The sequence below is a fragment of the Oncorhynchus mykiss genome, chromosome 7 (assembly GCF_013265735.2).
Source record: "Oncorhynchus mykiss isolate Arlee chromosome 7, USDA_OmykA_1.1, whole genome shotgun sequence".
Taxonomy (NCBI): Eukaryota; Metazoa; Chordata; class Actinopteri; order Salmoniformes; family Salmonidae; genus Oncorhynchus; species Oncorhynchus mykiss.
The window spans coordinates 8,369,108-8,396,778 of record NC_048571.1 but is presented as its reverse complement, the minus strand read 5'-3'; the positions used below and the strand labels follow the sequence as shown (position 1 = coordinate 8,396,778).

At 46.5% G+C, this 27,671-nt stretch overlaps 1 protein-coding gene across 2 annotated transcripts in view; it reads left to right on the top strand.

Annotated features, from left to right (window-relative positions):
- The window catches only part of LOC110527256 (semaphorin-5B), a 106,860-nt gene that overhangs the window by 48,408 nt on the left and 30,781 nt on the right, over positions 1-27,671 (top strand). For both annotated transcript variants that reach the window (XM_036982412.1, XM_036982411.1), the window contains exons 5-11: positions 428-490; positions 1,661-1,759; positions 4,173-4,386; positions 5,716-6,001; positions 16,387-16,522; positions 19,506-19,713; positions 19,920-20,127. In XM_036982412.1, the coding sequence (XP_036838307.1) occupies positions 428-490; positions 1,661-1,759; positions 4,173-4,386; positions 5,716-6,001; positions 16,387-16,522; positions 19,506-19,713; positions 19,920-20,127 (1,214 nt within the window). The remainder of the gene's footprint in view (positions 1-427; positions 491-1,660; positions 1,760-4,172; positions 4,387-5,715; positions 6,002-16,386; positions 16,523-19,505; positions 19,714-19,919; positions 20,128-27,671) is intronic.

The following is a 27,671-nucleotide window of genomic DNA, read 5'->3' as shown; positions in this document are numbered from 1 at the left end:
TCTGTAAGCTTGTGTGGCCTACCACTTCACAGCTGAGCCATTGTTGCTCCTAGACGTTCCACTTCACAATAACAGCACTTACATTTGACCGGGGCAGCTCTAGCAGGGCAGAAATTTGATGAACTGACTTGTTGGAAAGGTGGCATCCTATGATGGTGCCACGTTGAAAGTCAGTATGGGTCATTCTACTGCCAATGTTTGTCTATGGAGATTGCATGACTGTGCGCTCAATTTTATACACCTGTCAGCAACGGGTGTTGATTAAAAAAGGTGTCCACATACTTTTTGTGTATGTGTATGTATAGTAGTATATACAGTACATATCCCATACTAAATCTGATTTAGCAAGGATCCAATCTACACATTCTGTCCACGTTATGGTGCACACGTTTATATGTCATTTTTTAAATGTGATTTTCTTCTCTAGGCAGTAGAATGGGGACCAGATGAAGACACCAAGCGGTCCTGTCAGAGCAAAGGAAAGACAGAGGTATTATAGCTGTCTGGCAGTTCTGGACACTTTAGATAGAGAAAGACAGACCACTGGTAGAATTCTACATTAAAGGGGCTGCCCTCACCAGAGATATTTAGATAGAGACAGACGACTGGTAGAATTCTACATTAAAGGGGCTGCCTTCACCAGAGATATTTAGATAGAGAAAGACAGACTACTGGTAGAATTCTACATTAAAGGGGCTGCCCTCACCAGAGATATTTAGATAAAGGCAGACGACTGGTAGAATTCTACATTAAATGGGCTGCCCTCACCAGAGATATTTAGATAGATAAAGAAAGACAGACGACTGGTAGAATTCTACATTAAAGGGGCTGCCTTCACCAGAGATATTTAGATAGAGACAAACGACTGGTAGAATTCTACATTAAAGGGGCTGCCCTCACCAGAGATATTTAGAGAAAGACAGACGACTGGTAGAATTCTACATTAAATGGGCTGCCCTCACCAGAGATATTTAAATAGAGAAAGACAGACGACTGGTAGAATTCTACATTAAAGGGGCTGCCCTCACCAGAGATATTTAGATAAAGACAGACGACTGGTAGAATTCTACATTAAAGGGGCTGCCCTCACCAGAGATATTTAGATAAAGACAGACGACTGGTAGAATTCTACATTAAAGGGGCTGCCCTCACCAGAGATATTTAGATAGAGACAGACGACTGGTAGAATTCTACATTAAAGGGGCTGCCTTCACCAGAGATATTTAGATAGAGACAGACGACTGGTAGAATTCTACATTAAAGGGGCTGCCTTCACCAGAGATATTTAGAGAAAGACAGACGACTGGTAGAATTCTACATTAAAGGGGATGCCCTCACCAGAGATATTTAGATAGAGAAAGACAGACCACTGGTAGAATTCTACATTAAAGGGGCTGCCCTCACCAGAGATATTTAGATAGAGAAAGACAGACCACTGGTAGAATTCTACATTAAAGGGGCTGCCCTCACCAGAGATATTTAGATAGAGACAGACGACTGGTAGAATTCTACATTAAAGGGGCTGCCTTCACCAGAGATATTTAGATAGCTTCAATGAAGTGTACCAGAAGCTGTACTAACCTTGTACAGGAAGAAATGAATAGACTATTGTATGGTGGTGTTATGACATCTTTGACCTCCCGTGTTCCCGTCCCCGCAGGATGAATGTCAGAACTACATCCGGGTCCTGCTCATCACCGGGAGGCGGATCTTTACCTGTGGAACCAACGCCTTTACCCCCGTCTGCACCACCCGGCAGGTGAGAGAGAGAGGGAGAGGAGGATAAAGATAGAGTTGAAGGAGATGAGAGAGGAGTAACAGGAGAGGGGGGTGAGAGAGTAACAGGAGAGGGAGATGAGAGAGAGGAGTAACAGGAGAGGGAGATGAGAGAGGAGTAACAGGAGAGGGAGATGAGAGAGAGGAGTAACAGGAGAGGGAGAGGGAGATGAGAGAGGAGTAACAGGAGAGGGAGAGGGAGATGAGAGAGAAGTAACAGGAGAGGGGGTTGAGAGAGGAGTAACAGGAGAGGGAGATGAGAGAGAGGAGTAACAGGAGAGGGAGATGAGAGAGAGAGAGGGGTAACAGGAGAGGGAGAGGGAGATGAGAGAGAGGAGTAACAGGAGAGGGAGAGGGAGATGAGAGAGGAGTAACAGGAGAGGGGGGTGAGAGAGGAATAACAGGAGAGGGAGATGAGAGAGGAGTAACAGGAGAGGGAGATGAGAGAGAGGAGTAACAGGAGAGGAAGAGGGAGATGAGAGAGGAGTAACAGGAGAGGGAGAGGGAGATGAGAGAGCAGTAATAGGAGAGGGGGGTGAGAGAGGAGTAACAGGAGAGGGAGATGAGAGAGAGGAGTAACAGGAGAGGGAGATGAGAGAGAGGAGTAACAGGAGAGGGAGATGAGAGAGGAGTAACAGGAGATGGGGGATATGAGAGAGGAGTAACAGGAGAGGGAGATGAGAGAGGAGTAACAGGAGATGGAGATGAGAGAGGAGTAACAGGAGAGGGGGGTGAGAGAGAAGTAACAGGAGAGGGAGATGAGAGAGGAGTAACAGGAGAGGGGGATGAGAGAGGAGTAACAGGAGAGGGGGGATGAGAGAGGAGTAACAGGAGAGGGGGGATGAGAGAGGAGTAACAGGAGAGGGGGGATGAGAGAGAGGAGTAACAGGAGAGGGAGATGAAAGAGGAGTAACAGGAGAGGGAGATGAGAGAGGAGTAACAGGAGAGAGGAGTAACAGGAGAGGTAGATGAGAGAGGAGTAACAGGAGAGGGAGAGGGAGATGAGAGAGGAGTAACAGGAGAGGGAGATGAGAGAGGAGTAACAGGAGAGGGAGATGAGAGAGGAGTAACAGGCGAGGGAGATGAGAGGAGTAACAGGAGAGGTAGATGAGAGAGGAGTAACAGGAGAGGGAGATGAGAGAGAGGAGTAACAGGAGAGGGAGATGAGAGAGAGGAGTAACAGGAAAGGGAGATGAGAGAGGAGTAACAGGAGAGGGGGGGTGAGAGAGAGGAGTAACAGGAGAGGGAGATGAAAGAGGAGTAACAGGAGAGGGAGATGAGAGAGGAGTAACAGGAGAGGGAGATGAGAGGAGTAACAGGAGAGGTAGATGAGAGAGGAGTAACAGGAGAGGGAGAGGGAGATGAGAGAGGAGTGACAGGATGGAGCACTCTGTTCACGATGTTGAACAGCAAACCACTGACCCACACGACGCCACGACACGCTTTCTGACATCTGCCGGTACAGTAGAATCCGGGATTCATCCGTAAAGAGCACACTTCTCCAGCGTGCCAGTGGCCATCCTAGGTGAGCCTTTGCCCACTGAAGTCGGTTACGACGCCGAACTGCAGTCAGTTCAAGACGACAAGAACACAGATCAGCTTCCCTGAGACGATTTCTGGCAGTTTGTGCAGAAATTATTTGGTTGTGCAAACCCACAGTGTCATCCGCTGTCCGGGTGGCTGGTCTCAGACGAAGAAGCCGGATGAGGGCTGGCGTGGTTCGCGGTTGTAAGATCAGTTGGACCTACTGCCAAACGACGTTGGAGTGGGCTTATGGTAGAGAAATGAACATTCACTTCTCTGGCAACAGCTCTGGTGGACATTCCTGCAGTCAGCATGCCAATTGCACCCCCCTCAAAACTTGAGACATCTGTGGCATTGTGTTGTGTAACAAAACTGCACATTTTAGAGTGGCCTTTTATTGTCCCCCACATAAGTATGGAACATTTCTGGACATTTCTGGGATCTTTTATTTCAGCAGATGAAACATGGGACCAACACTTTCCATGTTGCGTTTCTATTTTTGTTCAGTATAGAATTAAGTAATGTTTTGGCCATGCATACTATATAGCAGGTGTCTGCGCCAAAACTGTAACAAATCTGTTCTCCAGTATTCCCACGAGTAAAAGAGGAGACATGATTGTGTCTCAATGTAATCAACGTATGAAGGGATTGTTATTTTCAAATACAATTAATTTTTCGGCTTAGTTGTGGTCTGTTTACAGTGTAAAAATTATAATAATTATGTTCCGGGCCCCTGACATCCGCTCCGACAAAAATCATCCCTTAGCTGAATGGAGTGGCCTGTTCCTGCTGTTTAGGATCCTAGTATGGACATCTGGACATACCTCTATCTAAACACCCTCTATCCTCACCCTTCTTCCATCCTCTTCCAGATAGGAAACATCAGTCGGGTGATGGACACGGTGAACGGGGTGGCGAGATGCCCCTACGACCCGCGTCACAACTCCACTGCCATGGTAACAGAGAAGGGCGAACTCTACGCCGCCACTGTCATCGACTTCTCGGGTCGTGACCCCGTCATCTACCGTAGCCTTGGTAACATGCCGCCGCTGCGAACAGCCCAGTACAACTCCAAATGGCTCAACGGTAAACACTCATGTGTACCATACACTCTTTGAAAAAAAGAGAACCCTTTGAAGAACCCTTTTAGTTCCAGGTAAAACTATTTTGGTCTCTAGGTAGAACCCTTTTTGGTTCCAGGTAGAACCCTTTTGGGTTCTAGGTAGAACCCTTTTGGGTTTGATATAGAACCCAAAAAGGGTTATCCTATAGGGACAGCCGAAGAACCCTTTTGGAACTATTTTGTCTAATAGTGTAGGAATAGAATTACAATTGGATCATGACTGTACTTCCTGCTTTGCTTCCTGGTTATGGGTACATTCAATATGGCTGCCGGTCCACACATCAGGGAACATAGACTTGATGGGGTATTTGCATTCTAGCAATTCTATGTCAATGCCAATACATTACTGAACAGCCAACTGTAACTGGCTTGAGGCACTCCTTATGTTCTAACGTGAAAGGAATCCTAGAGGATGAGTCCTAATGGTAACGTGAAAGGAATCCTAGAGGATGAGTCCTAATGGTAATGGGAAAGGAATCCTAGAGGATGAGTCCTAATGGTAACGTGAAAGGAATCCTAGAGGATGAGTCCTAATGGTAATAGGAAAGGAATCCTAGAGGATGAGTCCTAATGGTAATAGGAAAGGAATCCTAGAGGATGAGTCCTAATGGTAATGGGAAAGGAATCCTAGAGGATGAGTCCTAATGGTAATAGGAAAGGAATCCTAGAGGATGAGTCCTAATGGTAATGGGAAAGGAATCCTAGAGGATGAGTCCTAATGGTAATGGGAAAGGAATCCTAGAGGATGAGTCCTAATGGTAATGGGAAAGGAATCCTAGAGGATGAGTCCTAATGGTAATGGGAAAGGAATCCTAGAGGATGAGTCCTAATGGTAATGGGAAAGGAATCCTAGAGGATGAGTCCTAATGGTAATGGGAAAGGAATCCTAGAGGATGAGTCCTAATGGTAATGGGAAAGGAATCCTAGAGGATGAGTCCTAATGGTAATGGGAAAGGAATCCTAGAGGATGAGTCCTAATGGTAATGAGAAATTGTAAGGAAAAGAAAACTACTGATTCCATGCCAAGAACATCACTGCTCACATTCCTGCTGCTGCATCAGCCGTTTGGAGCTGAAATGCCATATCTCATGTCTAACTTACACCTTCCCTCCCTCTCTTTCTCTATTCCTGTCTTCTCCCCTCCCCTTCTCCCTTCTTCTTCTTCCCCCCCTCTAACTTACACCTTCCCTCCCTCTCTTTCTCTATTCCTGTCTTCTCCCCTCCCTCTCGCCCTCCCCTTCTCCCTTCTTCTTCTTCCCCTCCTCCCCTCCCTCCTTCCCTCTCTCCTCCAGACCCTCACTTTATCTCAGTCTACGAGGTGGGTCTCTTCACCTATTTCTTCCTGAGAGAGAACGCAGTTGAACATGACTGCGGTCGCACCGTGTTCTCCCGGGTCGCCCGGGTCTGTAAGAACGACGTGGGCGGTCGCTTCCTATTGGAGGACACTTGGACTACGTTCATGAAGGCGCGGTTGAACTGCTCGCGGTCAGGAGAGATCCCCTTCTACTATAACGAGCTGCAGAGCACCTTCTATCTGCCCGAACAGGACCTCATCTACGGTATCTTCACCACCAACGTGTGAGTGACACACGCGCACACACACACACACACCTACACACACACATAAAATGAACACACACATTGTCAGTCATACACACACAGGTACTTGTACATGTACAGAACCAGTCAGTAGTTTGGACACCTACTCATTCAAGGGTTTATCATTATTTTGACTATTTTCTACATTGCAAAGCTGTCATCAAGGCTACTTTGAAGAATCTTAAATAGAAAATATTTGTTTAACACTTTTTTGGTTACTACATGATTCCATATGTGTTATTTCATAGTTTTGATGTCTTCACTATTATTCTACAATGTAGAAAATAGTAAAAATAAAGAAAAACCCTGGAATGAGTAGGTGTGTCCAAACTTTTGACTGGTACTGTATATATATATACATGTATAGATGCAGGCACACACACACACACACACACACACACACACACACACACACACACACACACACACACACACACACACACACACAACAGACGCACAAGTTCACTTACACACAGCTTTATTCTCCATCTATCCAGTCCTACTTTGTTTTAGTCAATATATTTACACATTGCCCTAACGGCATCCTGTTGAAGGTTTTACAGATGCTAAGAAGCATATTACACATTTCAAGCTGTTTGGACAAATGCTGAGAGGAGGGAAGTGAAAATCACTTCTCAAGTCTTTTCTTCTCCCGTCTCTGTCTGTGTTGGTGGCCTTGGCTTAGTGACAGAGCAGAACCTTGTCTGGGAGAGACGCTTTAGTCCGCCAGGAAGAACGGTGTTGGAGGATGACCAGTTAAGAGCATTTCTGTGTGACTGTGAAACACTTCAATAGTTTTCAAACTCAAAGGCTTGTGGAAATCGATTGTGGGGAACCATTTGTGTTAGTTAACCCTGTCAGGTTGCTGTCTGTCTGTCAGTCAGTCTGACGGTCCTACTCTGTGCATAGCCCAAAGCATCATATCCTGTCCAGAAGCTCCTCCCTGCCAGTCTATAGTCCCATGTGCCTTATCATTGGTCTGTTCAGAACCCCTCTCTGCCAGTCTATAGTCCCATGTTCCTTCTCATTGGTCTGTTCAGAACCCCTCTCTGCCAGTCTATAGTCCCATGTGCCTTATCATTGGTCTGTTCAGAACCCCTCTCTGCCAGTCTATAGTCCCATGTGCCTTATCATTGGTCTGTTCAGAACCCCTCTCTGCCAGCCTATAGTCCCATGTGCCTTATCATTGTTCTGTTCAGAACCCCTCTCTGCCAGTCTATAGTCCCATGTTCCTTCTCCTTGGTCTGTTCAGAACCCCTCTCTGCCAGTCTATAGTCCCATGTTCCTTCTCATTGGTCTGTTCAGAACCCCTCTCTGCCAGTCTATAGACCCATGTGCCTTATCATTGGTCTGTTCAGAACCCCTCTCTGCCAGTCTATAGTCCCATGTTCCTTCTCATTGGTCTGTTCAGAACCCCTCTCTGCCAGTCTATAGTCCCATGTGCCTTATCATTGGTCTGTTCAGAACCCCTCTCTGCCAGTCTATAGTCCCATGTGCCTTATCATTGGTCTGTTCAGAACCCCTCTCTGCCAGCCTATAGTCCCATGTGCCTTATCATTGTTCTGTTCAGAACCCCTCTCTGCCAGTCTATAGTCCCATGTGCCTTATCATTGTTCTGTTCAGAACCCCTCTCTGCCAGTCTATAGTCCCATGTGCCTTCTCCTTGGTCTGTTCAGAACCCCTCTCTGCCAGCCTATAGTCCCATGTTCCTTCTCCTTGGTCTGTTCAGAACCCCTCTCTGCCAGTCTATAGTCCCATGTTCCTTCTCCTTGGTCTGTTCAGAACCCCTCTCTGCCAGCCTATAGTCCCATGTTCCTTCTCCTTGGTCTGTTCAGAACCCCTCTCTGCCAGTCTATAGTCCCATGTTCCTTCTCATTGGTCTGTTCAGAACCCCTCTCTGCCAGTCTATAGACCCATGTGCCTTATCATTGGTCTGTTCAGAACCCCTCTCTGCCAGTCTATAGTCCCATGTTCCTTCTCATTGGTCTGTTCAGAACCCCTCTCTGCCAGTCTATAGTCCCATGTGCCTTATCATTGGTCTGTTCAGAACCCCTCTCTGCCAGTCTATAGTCCCATGTGCCTTATCATTGGTCTGTTCAGAACCCCTCTCTGCCAGCCTATAGTCCCATGTGCCTTATCATTGTTCTGTTCAGAACCCCTCTCTGCCAGTCTATAGTCCCATGTTCCTTCTCCTTGGTCTGTTCAGAACCCCTCTCTGCCAGCCTATAGTCCCATGTTCCTTCTCCTTGGTCTGTTCAGAACCCCTCTCTGCCAGTCTATAGTCCCATGTTCCTTCTCCTTGGTCTGTTCAGAACCCCTCTCTGCCAGCCTATAGTCCCATGTTCCTTCTCCTTGGTCTGTTCAGAACCCCTCTCTGCCAGTCTATAGTCCCATGTTCCTTCTCCTTGGTCTGTTCAGAACCCCTCTCTGCCAGTCTATAGTCCCATGTGCCTTATCATTGGTCTGTTCAGAACCCCTCTCTGCCAGTCTATAGTCCCATGTGCCTTATCATTGGTCTGTTCAGAACCCCTCTCTGCCAGTCTATAGTCCCATGTTCCTTCTCATTGGTCTTCAGAACCCCTCTCTGCCAGTCTATAGTCCCATGTGCCTTATCATTGGTCTGTTCAGAACCCCTCTCTGCCAGTCTATAGTCCCATGTTCCTTCTCATTGGTCTGTTCAGAACCCCTCTCTGCCAGTCTATAGTCCCATGTGCCTTATCATTGGTCTGTTCAGAACCAAAACCCAGAATCCCCTCTCTGCCAGTCTATAGTCCCATGTTCCTTCTCCTTGGTCTGTTCAGAACCCCTCTCTGCCAGTCTATAGTCCCATGTGCCTTCTCCTTGGTCTGTTCAGAACCCCTCTCTGCCAGCCTATAGTCCCATGTTCCTTCTCCTTGGTCTGTTCAGAACCCCTCTCTGCCAGTCTATAGTCCCATGTGCCTTATCATTGGTCTGTTCAGAACCCCTCTCTGCCAGTCTATAGTCCCATGTTCCTTCTCATTGGTCTTCAGAACCCCTCTCTGCCAGTCTATAGTCCCATGTGCCTTATCATTGGTCTGTTCAGAACCCCTCTCTGCCAGTCTATAGTCCCATGTGCCTTATCATTGGTCTGTTCAGAACCCCTCTCTGCCAGTCTATAGTCCCATGTGCCTTATCATTGGTCTGTTCAGAACCAAAACCCAGAATCCCCTCTCTGCCAGTCTATAGTCCCATGTTCCTTCTCCTTGGTCTGTTCAGAACCCCTCTCTGCCAGTCTATAGTCCCATGTGCCTTCTCCTTGGTCTGTTCAGAACCCCTCTCTGCCAGCCTATAGTCCCATGTTCCTTCTCCTTGGTCTGTTCAGAACCCCTCTCTGCCAGTCTATAGTCCCATGTTCCTTCTCCTTGGTCTGTTCAGAACCCCTCTCTGCCAGCCTATAGTCCCATGTTCCTTCTCCTTGGTCTGTTCAGAACCCCTCTCTGCCAGTCTATAGTCCCATGTTCCTTCTCCTTGGTCTGTTCAGAACCCCTCTCTGCCAGTCTATAGTCCCATGTGCCTTATCATTGGTCTGTTCAGAACCCCTCTCTGCCAGTCTATAGTCCCATGTGCCTTATCATTGGTCTGTTCAGAACCCCTCTCTGCCAGTCTATAGTCCCATGTTCCTTCTCATTGGTCTTCAGAACCCCTCTCTGCCAGTCTATAGTCCCATGTGCCTTATCATTGGTCTGTTCAGAACCCCTCTCTGCCAGTCTATAGTCCCATGTTCCTTCTCATTGGTCTGTTCAGAACCCCTCTCTGCCAGTCTATAGTCCCATGTGCCTTATCATTGGTCTGTTCAGAACCAAAACCCAGAATCCCCTCTCTGCCAGTCTATAGTCCCATGTTCCTTCTTCTTGGTCTGTTCAGAACCCCTCTCTGCCAGTCTATAGTCCCATGTGCCTTCTCCTTGGTCTGTTCAGAACCCCTCTCTGCCAGTCTATAGTCCCATGTTCCTTCTTCTTGGTCTGTTCAGAACCCCTCTCTGCCAGTCTATAGTCCCATGTTCCTTCTTCTTGGTCTGTTCAGAACCCCTCTCTGCCAGTCTATAGTCCCATGTGCCTTATCATTGGTCTGTTCAGAACCCCTCTCTGCCAGTCTATAGTCCCATGTTCCTTCTCATTGGTCTGTTCAGAATCCCTCTCTGCCAGTCTATAGTCCCATGTTCCTTCTCATTGGTCTGTTCAGAACCCCTCTCTGCCAGTCTATAGTCCCATGTTCCTTCTCATTGGTCTGTTCAGAACCCCTCTCTGCCAGTCTATAGTCCCATGTTCCTTCTCATTGGTCTGTTCAGAACCCCTCTCTGCCAGTCTATAGTCCCATGTTCCTTCTCATTGGTCTGTTCAGAACCCCTCTCTGCCAGTCTATAGTCCCATGTTCCTTCTCATTGGTCTGTTCAGAACCCCTCTCTGCCAGTCTATAGTCCCATGTGCCTTATCATTGGTCTGTTCAGAACCCCCCTCTCTGCCAGTCTATAGTCCCATGTGCCTTATCATTGGTCTGTTCAGAACCAAAACCCAGAATCCCCTCTCTGCCAGTCTATAGTCCCATGTTCCTTCTCCTTGGTCTGTTCAGAACCCCTCTCTGCCAGTCTATAGTCCCATGTTCCTTCTCATTGGTCTGTTCAGAACCCCTCTCTGCCAGTCTATAGTCCCATGTTCCTTCTCCTTGGTCTGTTCAGAACCCCTCTCTGCCAGTCTATAGTCCCATGTTCATTCTCCTTGGTCTGTTCAGAACCCCTCTCTGCCAGTCTATAGTCCCATGTGCCTTATCATTGGTCTGTTCAGAACCCCTCTCTGCCAGTCTATAGTCCCATGTTCCTTCTTCTTGGTCTGTTCAGAACCCCTCTCTGCCAGTCTATAGTCCCATGTGCCTTCTCCTTGGTCTGTTCAGAACCCCTCTCTGCCAGTCTATAGTCCCATGTTCCTTCTCCTTGGTCTGTTCAGAACCCCTCTCTGCCAGCCTATAGTCCCATGTTCCTTCTCCTTGGTCTGTTCAGAACCCCTCTCTAATAGACTCAGTGCCAGTAGTTATAACACACTATATTAGTGTGGTAGGCTTCTAACCCATCTACCTCTCCTCCTAGAGACATGATGTAAACCTACACACTGCAGTACAGTCAGCCACAGTACAGTCAGCTACAGCCAGCTACTGTACAGTCAGCCTCAGTACAGTCTGATACAATACAGTCAGCTACAGTACAGTCAGATACAGTACAGTCAGCTACGGTACAGTCTGATACAGGACTGTCTGATACAGTATAGTCAGCTACAGTACAGTCAGCTACAGTACAGTCAGATACAGTACAGTCAGCTACGGTACAGTCTGATACAGGACTGTCTGATACAATATAGTCAGCTACAGCCAGCTACAGTACAGTCAGCTACAGCCAGCTATAGTACAGTCAGATACAGTACAGTCAGCTACAGCCAGCTATAGTACAGTCAGCTACAGTACAGTCAGCTACAGCCAGCCACAGTACAGTCAGCTACAGTACAGTCTGATACAGTACAGTCTGCTACAGTACAGTCAGATACAGTACATTCAGCTACAGTACATTCAGCTACAGTACAGTCAGCTACAGTACAGTCAGATCAGTACAGTCTGCTACAGTAGAGTCAGATACAGTACATTCAGATACAGTACATTCAGCTACAGTAGTCTGCTACAGTACAGTCAGCTACAGTACAGTCTGACACAGTGCAGTCAGCTACAGTACAGTCTGACACAGTGCAGTCAGCTACAGTACAGTCAGATACAGTACATTCAGATACAGTACAGTCAGATACAGTACAGTCTGCTACAGTACAGTCAGCTACAGTACAGTCTGACACAGTACAGTCTGACACAGTGCAGTCAGCTACAGTACAGTCAGATAGAGTACATGCAGATACAGTACAGTCTGCTACAGTACAGTCAGATACAGTACAGTCAGATACAGTACAGTCTGCTACAGCACAGTCTGCTACAGTACAGTCTGCTACAGTACAGTCAGCTACAGTACAGTCAGATACAGTACAGCCTGCTACAGTACAGTCAGATAGAGTACAGTCAGATAGAGTACAGTCAGCTACAGTACAGTCAGCTACAGTACAGTCAGCTACAGTACAGTCAGCTACAGTACAGTCTGCTACAGTACAGTCTGCTACAGTACAGTCAGATACAGTACAGTCAGATACAGTACAGTCTGCTACAGTACAGTCAGATACAGGACTGTCTGATACAGTATAGTCAGATACAGTACAGTCAGCTACAGTACAGTCAGATACAGTACAGTCTGCTACAGTACAGTCTGCTACAGTACAGTCTGCTACAGTACAGTCAGATACAGTACAGTCTGCTACAGTACAGTCTGCTACAGTACAGTCAGATACAGTACAGTCTGCTACAGTACAGTCTGCTACAGTACAGTCAGATACAGTACAGCCTGCTACAGTACAGTCAGCTACAGTACAGTCAGCTACAGTACAGTCTGCTACAGTACAGTCTGCTACAGTACAGTCTGCTACAGTACAGTCTGCTACAGTACAGTCAGCTACAGTACAGTCTGCTACAGTACAGTCAGATACAGTACATTCAGCTACAGTACAGTCTGCTACAGTACAGTCAGCTACAGTACAGTCAGCTACAGTACAGTCTGCTACAGTACAGTCTGCTACAGTACAGTCTGCTACAGTACAGTCAGATACAGTACAGTCTGCTACAGTACAGTCAGCTACAGTACAGTCAGATACAGTACAGTCAGATACAGTACAGTCTGCTACAGTACAGTCAGATACAGGACTGTCAGATACAGTACAGTCTGCTACAGTACAGTCAGATACAGGACTGTCTGATACAGTATAGTCAGATACAGTACAGTCAGATAGAGTACATGCAGATACAGTACAGTCTGCTACAGTACAGTCAGATAGAGTACAGTCAGATACAGTACAGTCTGCTACAGTACAGTCTGCTACAGTACAGTCAGATACAGTACAGTTTGATACAGTACAGTCAGCTACAGTACAGTCAGCTACAGTACAGTCTGCTACAGTACAGTCTGCTACAGTACAGTCAGCTACAGTACAGTCTGCTACAGTACAGTCTGCTACAGTACAGTCTGCTACAGTACAGTTTGATACAGTACAGTCTGATACAGTACAGTCTGCTACAGTACAGTCTGCTACAGTACAGTCTGCTACAGTACAGTCTGCTACAGTACAGTCAGATAGAGTACAGTCTGCTACAGTACAGTCAGATACAGTACAGTTTGATACAGTACAGTCAGCTACAGTACAGTCAGATACAGTACAGTCTGCTACAGTACAGTCAGATACAGTACAGTTTGATACAGTACAGTCAGCTACAGTACAGTCAGCTACAGTACAGTCAGCTACAGTACAGTTTGATACAGTACAGTCAGATACAGTACAGTCAGATACAGTACAGTCTGCTACAGTACAGTCAGAGTACATGCAGATACAGTACAGTCAGCTACAGTACAGTCTGCTACAGTACAGTCTGCTACAGTACAGTCTGCTACAGTACAGTCAGATACAGTACAGTCTGCTACAGTACAGTCTGCTACAGTACAGTCAGATACAGTACAGTCTGCTACAGTACAGTCAGATACAGTACAGTTTGATACAGTACAGTCAGCTACAGTACAGTCAGCTACAGTACAGTCTGCTACAGTACAGTCAGATACAGTACAGTCTGCTACAGTACAGTCAGCTACAGTACAGTCAGAGTACATGCAGATACAGTACAGTCTGCTACAGTACAGTCAGATACAGTACAGTCATACAGTACAGTCTGCTACAGTACAGTCAGATACAGTACAGTCTGCTACAGTACAGTCTGCTACAGTACAGTCTGCTACAGTACAGTCAGATACAATACAGTCTGCTACAGTACAGTCAGATACAGTACAGTTTGATACAGTACAGTTTGATACAGTACAGTTTGATACAGTACAGTTTGATACAGTACAGTCTGATACAGTACAGTCTGATTCAGTACAGTCTGATACAGTACAGTCTGCTACAGTACAGTCAGATACAGTACAGTTTGATACAGTACAGTCAGCTACAGTACAGTCAGCTACAGTACAGTCTGCTACAGTACAGTCAGATACAGTACAGTCTGCTACAGTACAGTCAGATACAGTACAGTTTGATACAGTACAGTCTGCTACAGTACAGTCAGCTACAGTACAGTCTGCTACAGTACAGTCTGCTACAGTACAGTCTGCTACAGTACAGTCAGCTACAGTACAGTCTGCTACAGTACAGTCAGCTACAGTACAGTCTGCTACAGTACAGTCTGCTACAGTACAGTCTGCTACAGTACAGTTTGATACAGTACAGTCTGATACAGTACAGTCTGCTACAGTACAGTCTGCTACAGTACAGTCTGCTACAGTACAGTCAGATAGAGTACAGTCTGCTACAGTACAGTCAGATACAGTACAGTTTGATACAGTACAGTCAGCTACAGTACAGTCAGATACAGTACAGTCTGCTACAGTACAGTCAGATACAGTACAGTTTGATACAGTACAGTCAGCTACAGTACAGTCAGCTACAGTACAGTCAGCTACAGTACAGTTTGATACAGTACAGTCAGATAGAGTACAGTCAGATACAGTACAGTCTGCTACAGTACAGTCAGAGTACATGCAGATACAGTACAGTCAGCTACAGTACAGTCTGCTACAGTACAGTCTGCTACAGTACAGTCTGCTACAGTACAGTCAGATACAGTACAGTCTGCTACAGTACAGTCTGCTACAGTACAGTCAGATACAGTACAGTCTGCTACAGTACAGTCAGATACAGTACAGTTTGATACAGTACAGTCAGCTACAGTACAGTCAGCTACAGTACAGTCTGCTACAGTACAGTCAGATACAGTACAGTCTGCTACAGTACAGTCAGCTACAGTACAGTCAGAGTACATGCAGATACAGTACAGTCTGCTACAGTACAGTCAGATACAGTACAGTCATACAGTACAGTCTGCTACAGTACAGTCAGATACAGTACAGTCTGCTACAGTACAGTCTGCTACAGTACAGTCTGCTACAGTACAGTCAGATACAATACAGTCTGCTACAGTACAGTCAGATACAGTACAGTTTGATACAGTACAGTTTGATACAGTACAGTTTGATACAGTACAGTTTGATACAGTACAGTCTGATACAGTACAGTCTGATTCAGTACAGTACCCCAATGGTTCCTTTCATACCTGTACTAATGGTCCTATTGAGAGAGAGCGGTAGCATCAATTTGGGCCCATATTACTGGCACAAGCACTCTTCTGTCTGAGGTCCATTTTGGACTCACCCAGGGCAGAGCTAAAAGGCTTGTAAACTCTGAGGTATTGAGAAAGACATCTTATCCCAGTCGCACAGACAAAAGACAGGCTGCAAGGCATTGAAACGATAGTGATCTCAGGTATCCTCCAGGGATAACAGGAACAACTCTGAAAGACCTTAGTGATGAAGACGTGGTGTGTCTGGTTCTTCTCCGATTCGGAGGGTTTTTACCATATAAATAGAATCTATAGAAAGGGCTTGGAACCTCTGACCCTGGCAATTTGACTGTTACACCGGTGCACTCGCAATGGCTGCCAGTCCACCCATTATGACATCATTGACTTGAATGTTCTGTAGATTCTATTACTATGAGTTTTGCCTTGTGTTTCGGTTGCAGTTCCTTTTCCTAGTCCTTTTTTAGTCCTACTTACCCTTTTCTACCCTCCCTCCTTTTAACAGTGAATACCTTTGTCTGTGTTGCAGCTGAGAGGTTTGAATGACTGTGAGGATTGTTTACGATGAGATGGGAGCACAGGTCTATAGGAAAGAAAGACATGTCTGTGCCAGCACTGGGAGATCATCAAAAATCATTATCCTGTCATTATCCTGTCATTATCCAATTATTATCCAATTATGTGCCATATTGTACCTTATATTCGTAGTGATAACTATTATAATTGATAGATAAATGTCTCTGTATACTGTAGACGTCATTAAGCTCTCTTTTGAACTAAGAACATAAGTAGGTCTTACGCATCAATTCAGTTCTTTATGAACAGTGGTTTCCTGTCTCAAATAGGCTGCTGTATTTTTCCTGCTGATGTCCGTACAAAAGGCTTTATAGATACATTTGGTGGATTGGATTGAAAAAAAGTGGACGGCGCTCAACCAACGCGAGTCGAGGTGCTACCAAAACATTTGATCCTCATTGAAAAGGAAAGGGCACAACGCTCGCTCACCGTTAAAAAAACGTATCGATTGGTTCACTGCCATGGCCTCTGAGTCACGGTTTCCTGACGTCTTTATGTCCCTCTCTTCCTAACAGGAACAGCATCTCTGCGTCGGCTGTGTGTGCTTTCAACCTCAGCGCCATCACCCAGGCGTTCAACGGACCGTTCCGTTACCAGGAGAACCCTCGTACAAGCTGGCTCTCCACCCCCAACCCCATCCCCAACTTCCAGGTAGGGGACGATGCAAAGTCTACTGTCTGGTCTTCTACTAGATTCCTTCTTTCACTGTTTCCCAGCCCTCTACTCAGGGACCAAGATGTTTCACGTATGTCTGAACTAGCACACCTGATTCCACTAGTCGATGACTCAAATGAGCCTTTCATCACACCTGATTCCACTAGTCGATGACTCAAATGAGCCTTTCATCACACCTGATTCCACTAGTCGATGACTCAAATGAGCCTTTCATCACACCTGATTCCACTAGTCGATGACTCAAATGAGCCTTTCATCACACCTGATTCCACTAGTCGATGACTCAAATGAGCCTTTCATCACACCTGATTCCACTAGTCGATGACTCAAATGAGCCTTTCATCACACCTGATTCCACTAGTCGATGACTCAAATGAGCCTTTCATCACACCTGATTCCACTAGTCGATGACTCAAATGAGCCTTTCATCACACCTGATTCCACTAGTCGATGACTCAAATGAGCCTTTCATCACACCTGATTCCACTAGTCGATGACTCAAATGAGCCTTTCATCACACCTGATTCCACTGGTCAATGACTCAAATGAGCCTTTCATCACACCTGATTCCACTAGTCAATGACTCAAATTAGCATTTCATCACACCTGATTCCACTGGTCAATGACTCAAATGAGCCTTTCATCACACCTGATTCCACTAGTCAATGACTCAAATGAGCGTTTCATCACACCTGATTCCACTAGTCGATGACTCAAATGAGCCTTTCATCACACCTGATTCCACTAGTCGATGACTCAAATGAGCCTTTCATCACACCTGATTCCACTGGTCAATGACTCAAATGAGCCTTTCATCACACCTGATTCCACTAGTCAATGACTCAAATGAGCGTTTCATCACACCTGATTCCACTAGTCGATGACTCAAATGAGCCTTTCATCACACCTGATTCCACTAGTCGATGACTCAAATGAGCCTTTCATCACACCTGATTCCACTAGTCGATGACTCAAATGAGCCTTTCATCACACCTGATTCCACTAGTCGATGACTCAAATGAGCCTTTCATCACACCTGATTCCACTAGTCGATGACTCAAATGAGCCTTTCATCACACCTGATTCCACTAGTCGATGACTCAAATGAGCCTTTCATCACACCTGATTCCACTAGTCGATGACTCAAATGAGCCTTTCATCACACCTGATTCCACTAGTCGATGACTCAAATGAGCCTTTCATCACACCTGATTCCACTAGTCGATGACTCAAATGAGCCTTTCATCACACCTGATTCCACTAGTCGATGACTCAAATGAGCCTTTCATCACACCTGATTCCACTAGTCGATGACTCAAATGAGCCTTTCATCACACCTGATTCCACTAGTCGATGACTCAAATGAGCCTTTCATCACACCTGATTCCACTAGTCGATGACTCAAATGAGCCTTTCATCACACCTGATTCCACTAGTCGATGACTCAAATGAGCCTTTCATCACACCTGATTCCACTAGTCGATGACTCAAATGAGCCTTTCATCACACCTGATTCCACTGGTCAATGACTCAAATGAGCCTTTCATCACACCTGATTCCACTAGTCAATGACTCAAATTAGCATTTCATCACACCTGATTCCACTGGTCAATGACTCAAATGAGCCTTTCATCACACCTGATTCCACTAGTCAATGACTCAAATGAGCGTTTCATCACACCTGATTCCACTAGTCGATGACTCAAATGAGCCTTTCATCACACCTGATTCCACTAGTCGATGACTCAAATGAGCCTTTCATCACACCTGATTCCACTGGTCAATGACTCAAATGAGCCTTTCATCACACCTGATTCCACTAGTCAATGACTCAAATGAGCGTTTCATCACACCTGATTCCACTAGTCGATGACTCAAATGAGCCTTTCATCACACCTGATTCCACTAGTCGATGACTCAAATGAGCCTTTCATCACACCTGATTCCACTAGTCGATGACTCAAATGAGCCTTTCATCACACCTGATTCCACTAGTCGATGACTCAAATGAGCCTTTCATCACACCTGATTCCACTAGTCGATGACTCAAATGAGCCTTTCATCACACCTGATTCCACTAGTCAATGACTCAAATGAGCCTTTCATCACACCTGATTCCACTAGTCGATGACTCAAATGAGCCTTTCATCACACCTGATTCCACTGGTCAATGACTCAAATGAGCGTTTCATCACACCTGATTCCACTAGTCAATGACTCAAATGAGCCTTTCATCACACCTGATTCCACTAGTCGATGACTCAAATGAGCCTTTCATCACACCTGATTCCACTGGTCAATGACTCAAATGAGCGTTTCATCACACCTGATTCCACTAGTCGATGACTCAAATGAGCCTTTCATCACACCTGATTCCACTAGTCAATGACTCAAATGAGCGTTTCATCACACCTGATTCCACTGGTCAATGACTCAAATGAGCCTTTCATCACACCTGATTCCACTAGTCAATGACTCAAATTAGCATTTCATCACACCTGATTCCACTGGTCAATGACTCAAATGAGCCTTTCATCACACCTGATTCCACTGGTCAATGACTCAAATGAGCCTTTCATCACACCTGATTCCACTGGTCAATGACTCAAATGAGCCTTTCATCACACCTGATTCCACTGGTCAATGACTCAAATTAGCCTTTCATCACACCTGATTCCACTAGTCAATGACTCAAATTAGCATTTCATCACACCTGATTCCACTGGTCAATGACTCAAATGAGCCTTTCATCACACCTGATTCCACTGGTCAATGACTCAAATGAGCCTTTCATCACACCTGATTCCACTGGTCAATGACTCAAATGAGCCTTTCATCAAGCTCCTAGGCTCCACCTTGTGATCTCTGGTTTATTGCAAATTAAATCAGTATAATTTAGGAAACATTTTTGGGAAAAAACGAATCAAAAAGGTGTCCTTCCCCCTGTCTGCCCTCTCAGTGTGATACCCTGGAGGAGCGAGGTCCAGGGGAGAACCAGACGGAGCGCAGCCTGCAGGACGCCCAGCGTCTCTTCCTCATGTCTGACGTGGTGCAGCCCGTCTCCACCGACCCCCTCCTGTACCAGGACAACATCCGCTTCTCCAAGCTGGTGGTGGACATCGTGCAGGGCCGAGACACCCTCTACCACGTCATGTACATCGGCACTGGTGAGTGAACAGGGAGGGAGGGAGAGGCAGGCAGGCAGCACGGGAGGGAGGGAGGGAGGGAGGGAGGGAGGGAGGGAGGGAGGGAGGGAGGGAGGGAGGGAGGGAGGGAGGGAGGGAGGGAGGGGCGGGCGGGCGGGAGAGAGAGAGAGAGAGAGAGAGAGAGAAATGGAAGCTAGATGTCTCATTTTGTCTGTTTGTCCAATAAGAATACGGCACCATCCTGAAGGCCCTCTCCACGACCAATAAGAGTATGCGGGGGTGTTACCTGGAAGAGATGAGGCTCCTCCCCGAGGGCGAAAGCGAGCCAATCAAGAGCCTTCAAATCCTCCACAGCGATAGGTCGTTGTTTGTGGGGCTTAGCGACAGGGTGCTGAAGATCCCACTGGAAAGATGCTCCAGCTACAAAACTGAACGGTAAGAAGACCACTCCCACACACCCTCTTCAATGCCCCACCACTTATACAGCTGCAGTTCACTCAAACCTGCCTTTGCAATGTTTACGAAGTGTCTTTGTTTATAAACTACTTCCTGTACACTTCTTGTTCTGGAAAGTGGATGTATCTACTGGTGAGGGCAAAGTCCAGAAGATAACAATAATATTGTATCAGTATTCTACCTGAAGCTAATCATCTTAGTGACAGTTAATTGGAAAGAAGCCAAATGTTCTGTCCTCCAGCCTAGCCTAGTCTCCAGCCAGTCTGACTGATCCAGACAGGAAGTTGTCAAGTGCAGGAATGGTGGCATTATTACTGTTATGACTACTGATATATGAGGTCTCCTCCACCCCACAGCCCTCCGTAGATGCCATAGGACCTCAGACACCCAATCATATCACACCTTACTGTACAGTATGAAGAATGGTGGTGTTATCACTGTAATGATATCACACCTTACTGTACAGTATGAAGAATGGTGGTGTTATGACTATAATGATATCACACCTTACTGTACAGTATGAAGAATGGTGGTGTTATCACTATAATGATATCACACCTTACTGTACAGTATGAAGAATGGTGGTGTTATGACTATAATGATATCACACCTTACTGTACAGTATGAAGAATGGTGGTGTTATGACTATAATGATATCACACCTTACTGTACAGTATGAAGAATGGTGGTGTTATGACTATAATGATATCACACCTTACTGTACAGTATGAAGAATGGTGGTGTTATGACTATAATGATATCACACCTTACTGTACAGTATGAAGAATGGTGGTGTTATGACTATAATGATATCACACCTTACTGTACAGTATGAAGAATGGTGGTGTTATGACTATAATGATATCACACCTTACTGTACAGTATGAAGAATGGTGGTGTTATGACTATAATGATATCACACCTTACTGTACAGTATGAAGAATGGTGGTGTTATGACTATAATGATATCACACCTTACTGTACAGTATGAAGAATGGTGGTGTTATGACTATAATGATATCACACCTTACTGTACAGTATGAAGAATGGTGGTGTTATCACTATAATGATATCACACCTTACTGTACAGTATGAAGAATGGTGGTGTTATCACTATAATGATATCACACCTTACTGTACAGTATGAAGAATGGTGGTGTTATCACTATAATGATATCACACCTTACTGTACAGTATGAAGAATGGTGGTGTTATCACTATAATGATATCACACCTTACTGTACAGTATGAAGAATGGTGGTGTTATGACTATAATGACTACTGATATATAAGGTTTCTTACACTCCTGTAGCTTCCATAGGTTCCACATCCTGTCCACCTCTAACAGCCAATGCCATGACACCTCACCATACATACACAGTGTTATGACTACTGATATATGGGGTTTAATACATATTAGCATATCATTATTTAATATGTACATTCATTTATAATATATGCCATTTAGCAGGTGCTTTTATTCATTCCGTATCAGCCGAACAGCATTTGCCAGTCCTTCACTCATGAATAACACCATACTTAATCTGCCATGTCATTACCCCCTGTTTATACTGTACAGATGCAGTCAGATATATTGGCACCAATGCATGATATATTGGCACCAATGCATGATATATTGGCACCCTTGCATGATATATTGGCACCCTTGCATGACTCACCTTTTCTTCTCAAATACGTTTTTTTTGGGGGGGGAGGGGGGTTCTAACTGAAATTGAAAAAAAAATGATTGGCCTAGACTAAATTATTCAAAATTCTAATTAACTTGGTTGGAGGCAAAGATTCTCATTTACTGTGTAATTTATCTCACCTGTGGTAAGTTGCAGGTGCCTGCAGGGTAAAAATAGCAATTGAACAAGTTTTGAAAAGAAAAAAACAGCTCATTCTACTCAGTTGCACTCCTTTTGTAAAGTGCAATGTGTCAACATTTGGCCACATCTGTAAGTAACCAATCCAGCTGAGGCTTCCTGTAATTACATTTGACCTCTCCCGTTGGATGAACCCCTGCTAGCTCCTTGTGAACACTGCCCTCTGCCTCTCCCGGTGCTAGTGGGGAAAAAACTAATTTCCTCTGGTTCTGGCTGCAGACTGGAGCCAGTACAATGGCAGTCTGGGATGGTGTTGCAGTGCCAGCAGAGGTTTTCTGTGCGATCCATCACTCTCATCTGTCAGAGGGGAGGAGGGAGGAGGGGAACAGGAAATACATACAGTCAGAGAAAAATAGAGAGGGAGAGAGGGTTGTCGTTGTGGGAAAGATAGTGAACTGACCACCTCCCTAACTGACTGGACATAGATGGATGTTAATGTGAAAGGCATCCCATTACTACAATAGATTAAGTAGTTGTCATGGTGATTGCATGTGTCCTACCCCTAGCTTTTACCACATATTTTACATATCATCCTGTGTATTAACTGTGTAATAACCATCGGCATACCACCCTGTATCCCATGTCTCTGAAGCTAAGATCCCAGTGCCCCAGGGCAGTGATTGGGGACATTGCCATGTGTAGGGTGACGTTTTTCAGATGGGATGTTAAACGGGTGTCCTGATTCTTTGTAGTCATTAAAGATCCCATGGCACTTATCATAAGAGTTGGGTTGTTAACCCCGGTGTCCTGGCTAAAATATACAATCTGGCCCTCATGGCCACCTAATCATCCCCTTAGCCACTCCCTTCCAACCCCATGTCAGGAACCACCTTGCCTAGCCACTCCCTTCCAACCCCATGTCAGGAATCACCTAGCCACTCCCTTCCAACCCCATGTCAGGAACCACCTAGCCTAGCCACTCCCTTCCAACCCCATGTCAGGAACTACCTAGCCTAGCCACTCCCTTCCAACCCCATGTCAGGAACTACCTAGCCTAGCCACTCCCTTCCAACCCCATGTCAGGAATCACCTAGCCTAGCCACTCCCTTCCAACCCCATGTCAGGAACTACCTAGCCTAGCCACTCCCTTCCAACCCCATGTCAGGAACTACCTAGCCTAGCCACTCCCTTCCAACCCCATGTCAGGAATTACCTAGCCTAGCCACTCCCTTCCAACCCCATGTCAGGAACCACCTTGCCTAGCCACTCCCTTCCAACCCCATGTCAGGAATCACCTAGCCACTCCCTTCCAACCCCATGTCAGGAACTACCTAGCCTAGCCACTCCCTTCCAACCCCATGTCAGGAACTACCTAGCCTAGCCACTCCCTTCCAACCCCATGTCAGGAATCACCTAGCCTAGCCACTCCCTTCCAACCCCATGTCAGGAACTACCTAGCCTAGCCACTCCCTTCCAACCCCATGTCAGGAACTACCTAGCCTAGCCACTCCCTTCCAACCCCATGTCAGGAATTACCTAGCCTAGCCACTCCCTTCCAACCCCATGTCAGGAACTACCTAGCCTAGCCACTCCCTTCCAACCCCATGTCAGGAACTACCTAGCCTAGCCACTCCCTTCCAACCCCATGTCAGGAACTACCTAGCCTAGCCACTCCCTTCCAACCCCATGTCAGGAACTACCTAGCCTAGCCACTCCCTTCCAACCCCATGTCAGGAACTACCTAGCCTAGCCACTCCCTTCCAAACCCATGTCAGGAACTACCTAGCCTAGCCACTCACAACCCCATAAACCCCAGTGTGCCCCCAGGTTACGTTTTCTCTCATTATACTCTGTGCTCTACAGACCAGGGTTACCGATTGCGTGTGGAGACATTTTGGCTCTACAGACCAGGGTTACGGACTGCGTGTGGAGACATTTTGGCTCTACAGACCAGGGTTACCGACTGCGTGTGGAGACATTTAGGCTCTACAGACCAGGGTTATGGACTGTGTGTGGAGACATTTTGGCTCTACAGACCAGGGTTACGGACTGCGTGTGGAGACATTTTGGCTCTACAGACCAGGGTTATGGACTGTGTGTGGAGACATTTAGGCTCTACAGACCAGCGTTTGACTTGCAGCCAGCCACACAGGGAAATATTGTATTACATGCATAATGGAGGAGAGCCCTCTCTTACTAGCAGCTTGCTTAGTGTAGTAGCTATAATCCTATCATCTATGGTAGTTATTGGCCAAGTGGGTTTAGCTAGTGTGTTAGCCTCTTAATATCTCAAAGAGCTCCTTGGTTATCTTCTCCATAGCAGAACTGCGAGGAGAGTAGAATGGGGAAGCGGTTAACTGTGAGGAGAGTAGAATGAGGAAGTGGTTAACTGTGAGGAGAGTAGAATGAGGAAGTGGTTAACTGTGAGGAGAGTAGAATGAGGAAGTGGTTAACTGTGAGGAGAGTAGAATGAGGAAGGGGTTAACTGTGAGGAGAGTAGAATGAGGAAGGGGTTAACTGTGAGGAGAGTAGAATTAGGAAGTGGTTAACTGGGGTGAAGCGTGATGGAGGCAGGGTTTGAGGGGAAAGAGGTAGAGGCTGGGATTGGTGGGAAAAGGGGTAGAGGTTGGGGTTGGGGGGAAAGCGATAGAGGCTGGGATTGGTGGGAAAAGGGCTGGAGGCTTGGGTTGGAGGGAAAGAGGTAGAGGCTGGGATTGGTGGGAAAAGGGATAGAGGCTGGGGTTGGGGTTGGGGGAAAGAGGTAGAGGCTGGGATTGGTGGGAAAGGGGTAGAGGCTGGGGTTGGGGGGAAAAGGGGTAGAGGCTGGGGTTGGTGGGAAAGGGGTAGAGGCTGGGGTTGGGGGGAAAGAGGTAGAGGCTGGGATTGGTGGGAATAGGGGTAGAGGCTGGGGGGAAGAGGAGTAGAGGCTGGGGTTGGTGGGAAAAGGGGTAGAGGCTGGGGTTGGGGGGAAGAGGAGCCCGGGGTTGGGGGGAAGAGGAGTGGGGGTTGGGGGGGTGGAGTGGAGTGGAGGCTGGCATTGGGGGGAAGAGGACTAGAGGCTGGGGTTGGGTGGGAAGTTTTCTACAATAATGTAGGGGCTTTATTGGGGTTTTCCTCCCAGGATAAATACACAAACACAACCGCACACACACACACACACACACACACACACACACACACACACACACACACACACACACACACACACACACACACACATAATAATTTGTGTAACACACACACACCCTATGACCATACCCCTGCCCCCTTCCCATCCCTCTTAGACAACCATTATTTACTGTAGTCTGTAGCCGCCAGCCCGTCAGCAGGGTGATCAACACAGTGGTTGTTAGGTTGTTAGTCTCTCTCCCGCTACCTGCTAAACTGATATTACTGCTGATTATCAGGAACTGATCTGTCAACTGTTTATTGCAGGGGAGTGTTTTGTTGGTCGCGCTCCCTATACAGAATACCAATAAGTCCTAGATAGGCTGGTGTTAGTGCAGTTATATTCCATTCATCAGATTGTTACTAGACTTTACCGTGAAACGCTTCCACAATGTCGACACACTATCTCTTCCGTTCCATAATGTAAGGCAGACAGACAGTCCATTGGATGGCTTTATCTAGGGAAATACTGAGATATTGATTACTGGTGATTGATAGATGTACATATTGATTACTGGTGATTGATAGATGTACATATTGATTACTGGTGATTGATAGATGGAGATGTTGATTACTGGTGATTGATAGATGTACATATTGATTACTGGTGATTGATAGATGGAGATGTTGATTACTGGAGGTATATGGTGATATTTATTACTGGTGCAGCTTGGGAGTGGCTTTCTTTATACTATCCCCTCTCCTGTCACATCATCTCTTTCTCCCTCCTTTCCTTTCCTCTCCTCTCACCTTCCTTCTCTCCATCCCTCTCTTGTGTACCCCCAGAGTGAGACCTTGTCTGGTAGACTGGGGGCTGTCGTGTGATAAACTGTTTCCAGAGTGGGGTCACAGTGAGACCTTGTCTGGTAGACTGGGGGCTGTCGTGTGATAAACTGTTTCCAGAGTGGGGTCACAGTGAGACCTTGTCTGGTAGGCTGGGGGCTGTCGTGTGATAAACTGTTTCCAGAGTGGGGTCACAGTGAGACCTTGTCTGGTAGACTGGGGGCTGTCGTGTGATAAACTGTTTCCAGAGTGGGGTCACAGTGAGACCTTGTCTGGTAGACTGGGGGCTGTCGTGTGATAAACTGTTTCCAGAGTGGGGTCACAGGGAGACCTTGTCTGGTAGGCTGGGGGCTGTCGTGTGATAAACTGTTTCCAGAGTGGGGTCACAGGGAGACCTTGTCTGGTAGGCTGGGGGCTGTCGTGTGATAAACTGTTTCCAGAGTGGGGTCACAGTGAGACCTTGTCTGGTAGACTGGGGGCTGTCGTGTGATAAACTGTTTCAGAGTGGGGTCACAGTGAGACCTTGTCTGGTAGACTGGGGGCTGTTGTGTGATAAATTGTTTCCAGAGTGGGGTCACAGTGAGACCTTGTCTGGTAGACTGGGGGCTGTCGTGTGATAAACTGTTTCAGAGTGGGGTCACAGTGAGACCTTGTCTGGTAGACTGGGGGCTGTCGTGTGATAAACTGTTTCAGAGTGGGGTCACAGTGAGACCTTGTCTGGTAGACTGGGGGCTGTCGTGTGATAAACTGTTTCCAGAGTGGGGTCACTCAGTGGGAGATGAGGCGAGGGTTTGAGGGACAGTTAGGGGGTCTGGGGGGACTTGTTAACCCCCCCCCCCCCCCCCCCCACTGCTTAGCAATGTATTGTTGCTGTAGAGAGAGGCTCTCTGAACCTGGAGAAAAGAGTCTTCACTGGACTGGAAGCCCAAACTAACCCATCCCTGTTCTGACTCGGGTCTCACAGTGAAACGTTTATACTCCCAACCTCTCTCTCTCACACACACACACACACACACACACACACACCCTATGACCATATCCCTGCCCATCCCTCTTAGACAACCATTATTTACTGTAGCCTGTAGCCACCAGCCCGTCAGCAGGGTGATCAACACAGTGGTTGTTAGATAGTCTCTCCCCCGCTGCCTGCTAAACTGATATTACTGCTGATTATCAGGAACTGATCTGTCAACTGTTTATTGCAGGGGAGTGTTTTGTTGGTCGCGCTCCCTATACAGAATACCAATAAGTCCTAGGTAGGCTGGTGTTAGTGCAGTTATGTTCCATTCGTCAGATTGTAGATGGCTTAGTCCCAAATGGCACCCTATTCCCTATGTAGTGCACTACTTTTGACGAGGGCCCATTGGTAGTAGTGTAATATATAGGGAATAGGGTGGTATTTGGGACTGACCCGTTTGTCTTGCACAGATACAAGGGAACAGGAGATACAAAGACAGCAAATAATCAAACAATCTGTAAAAGGCTTTATAGAGCGTTCACAAAGTCTTCATAAGCACTACATAGGTCATAAGAAAAGTCATACTAGACTTTACCGTGAAACGCTTCCACAATGTTGACACACTATCTCTTCCGCTCCATAATTCAAGGCAGACACACACACACTGGCCTCTTGCTCTGTACATCAGCCTACTGAGTGCTCTGGGTCAACATGACCTGTTTTCTCTGCTCCATCTGGGCCTCATGGAGCCACATAAACAACCAGGAAGAGAAGGACCCCTCACAGAG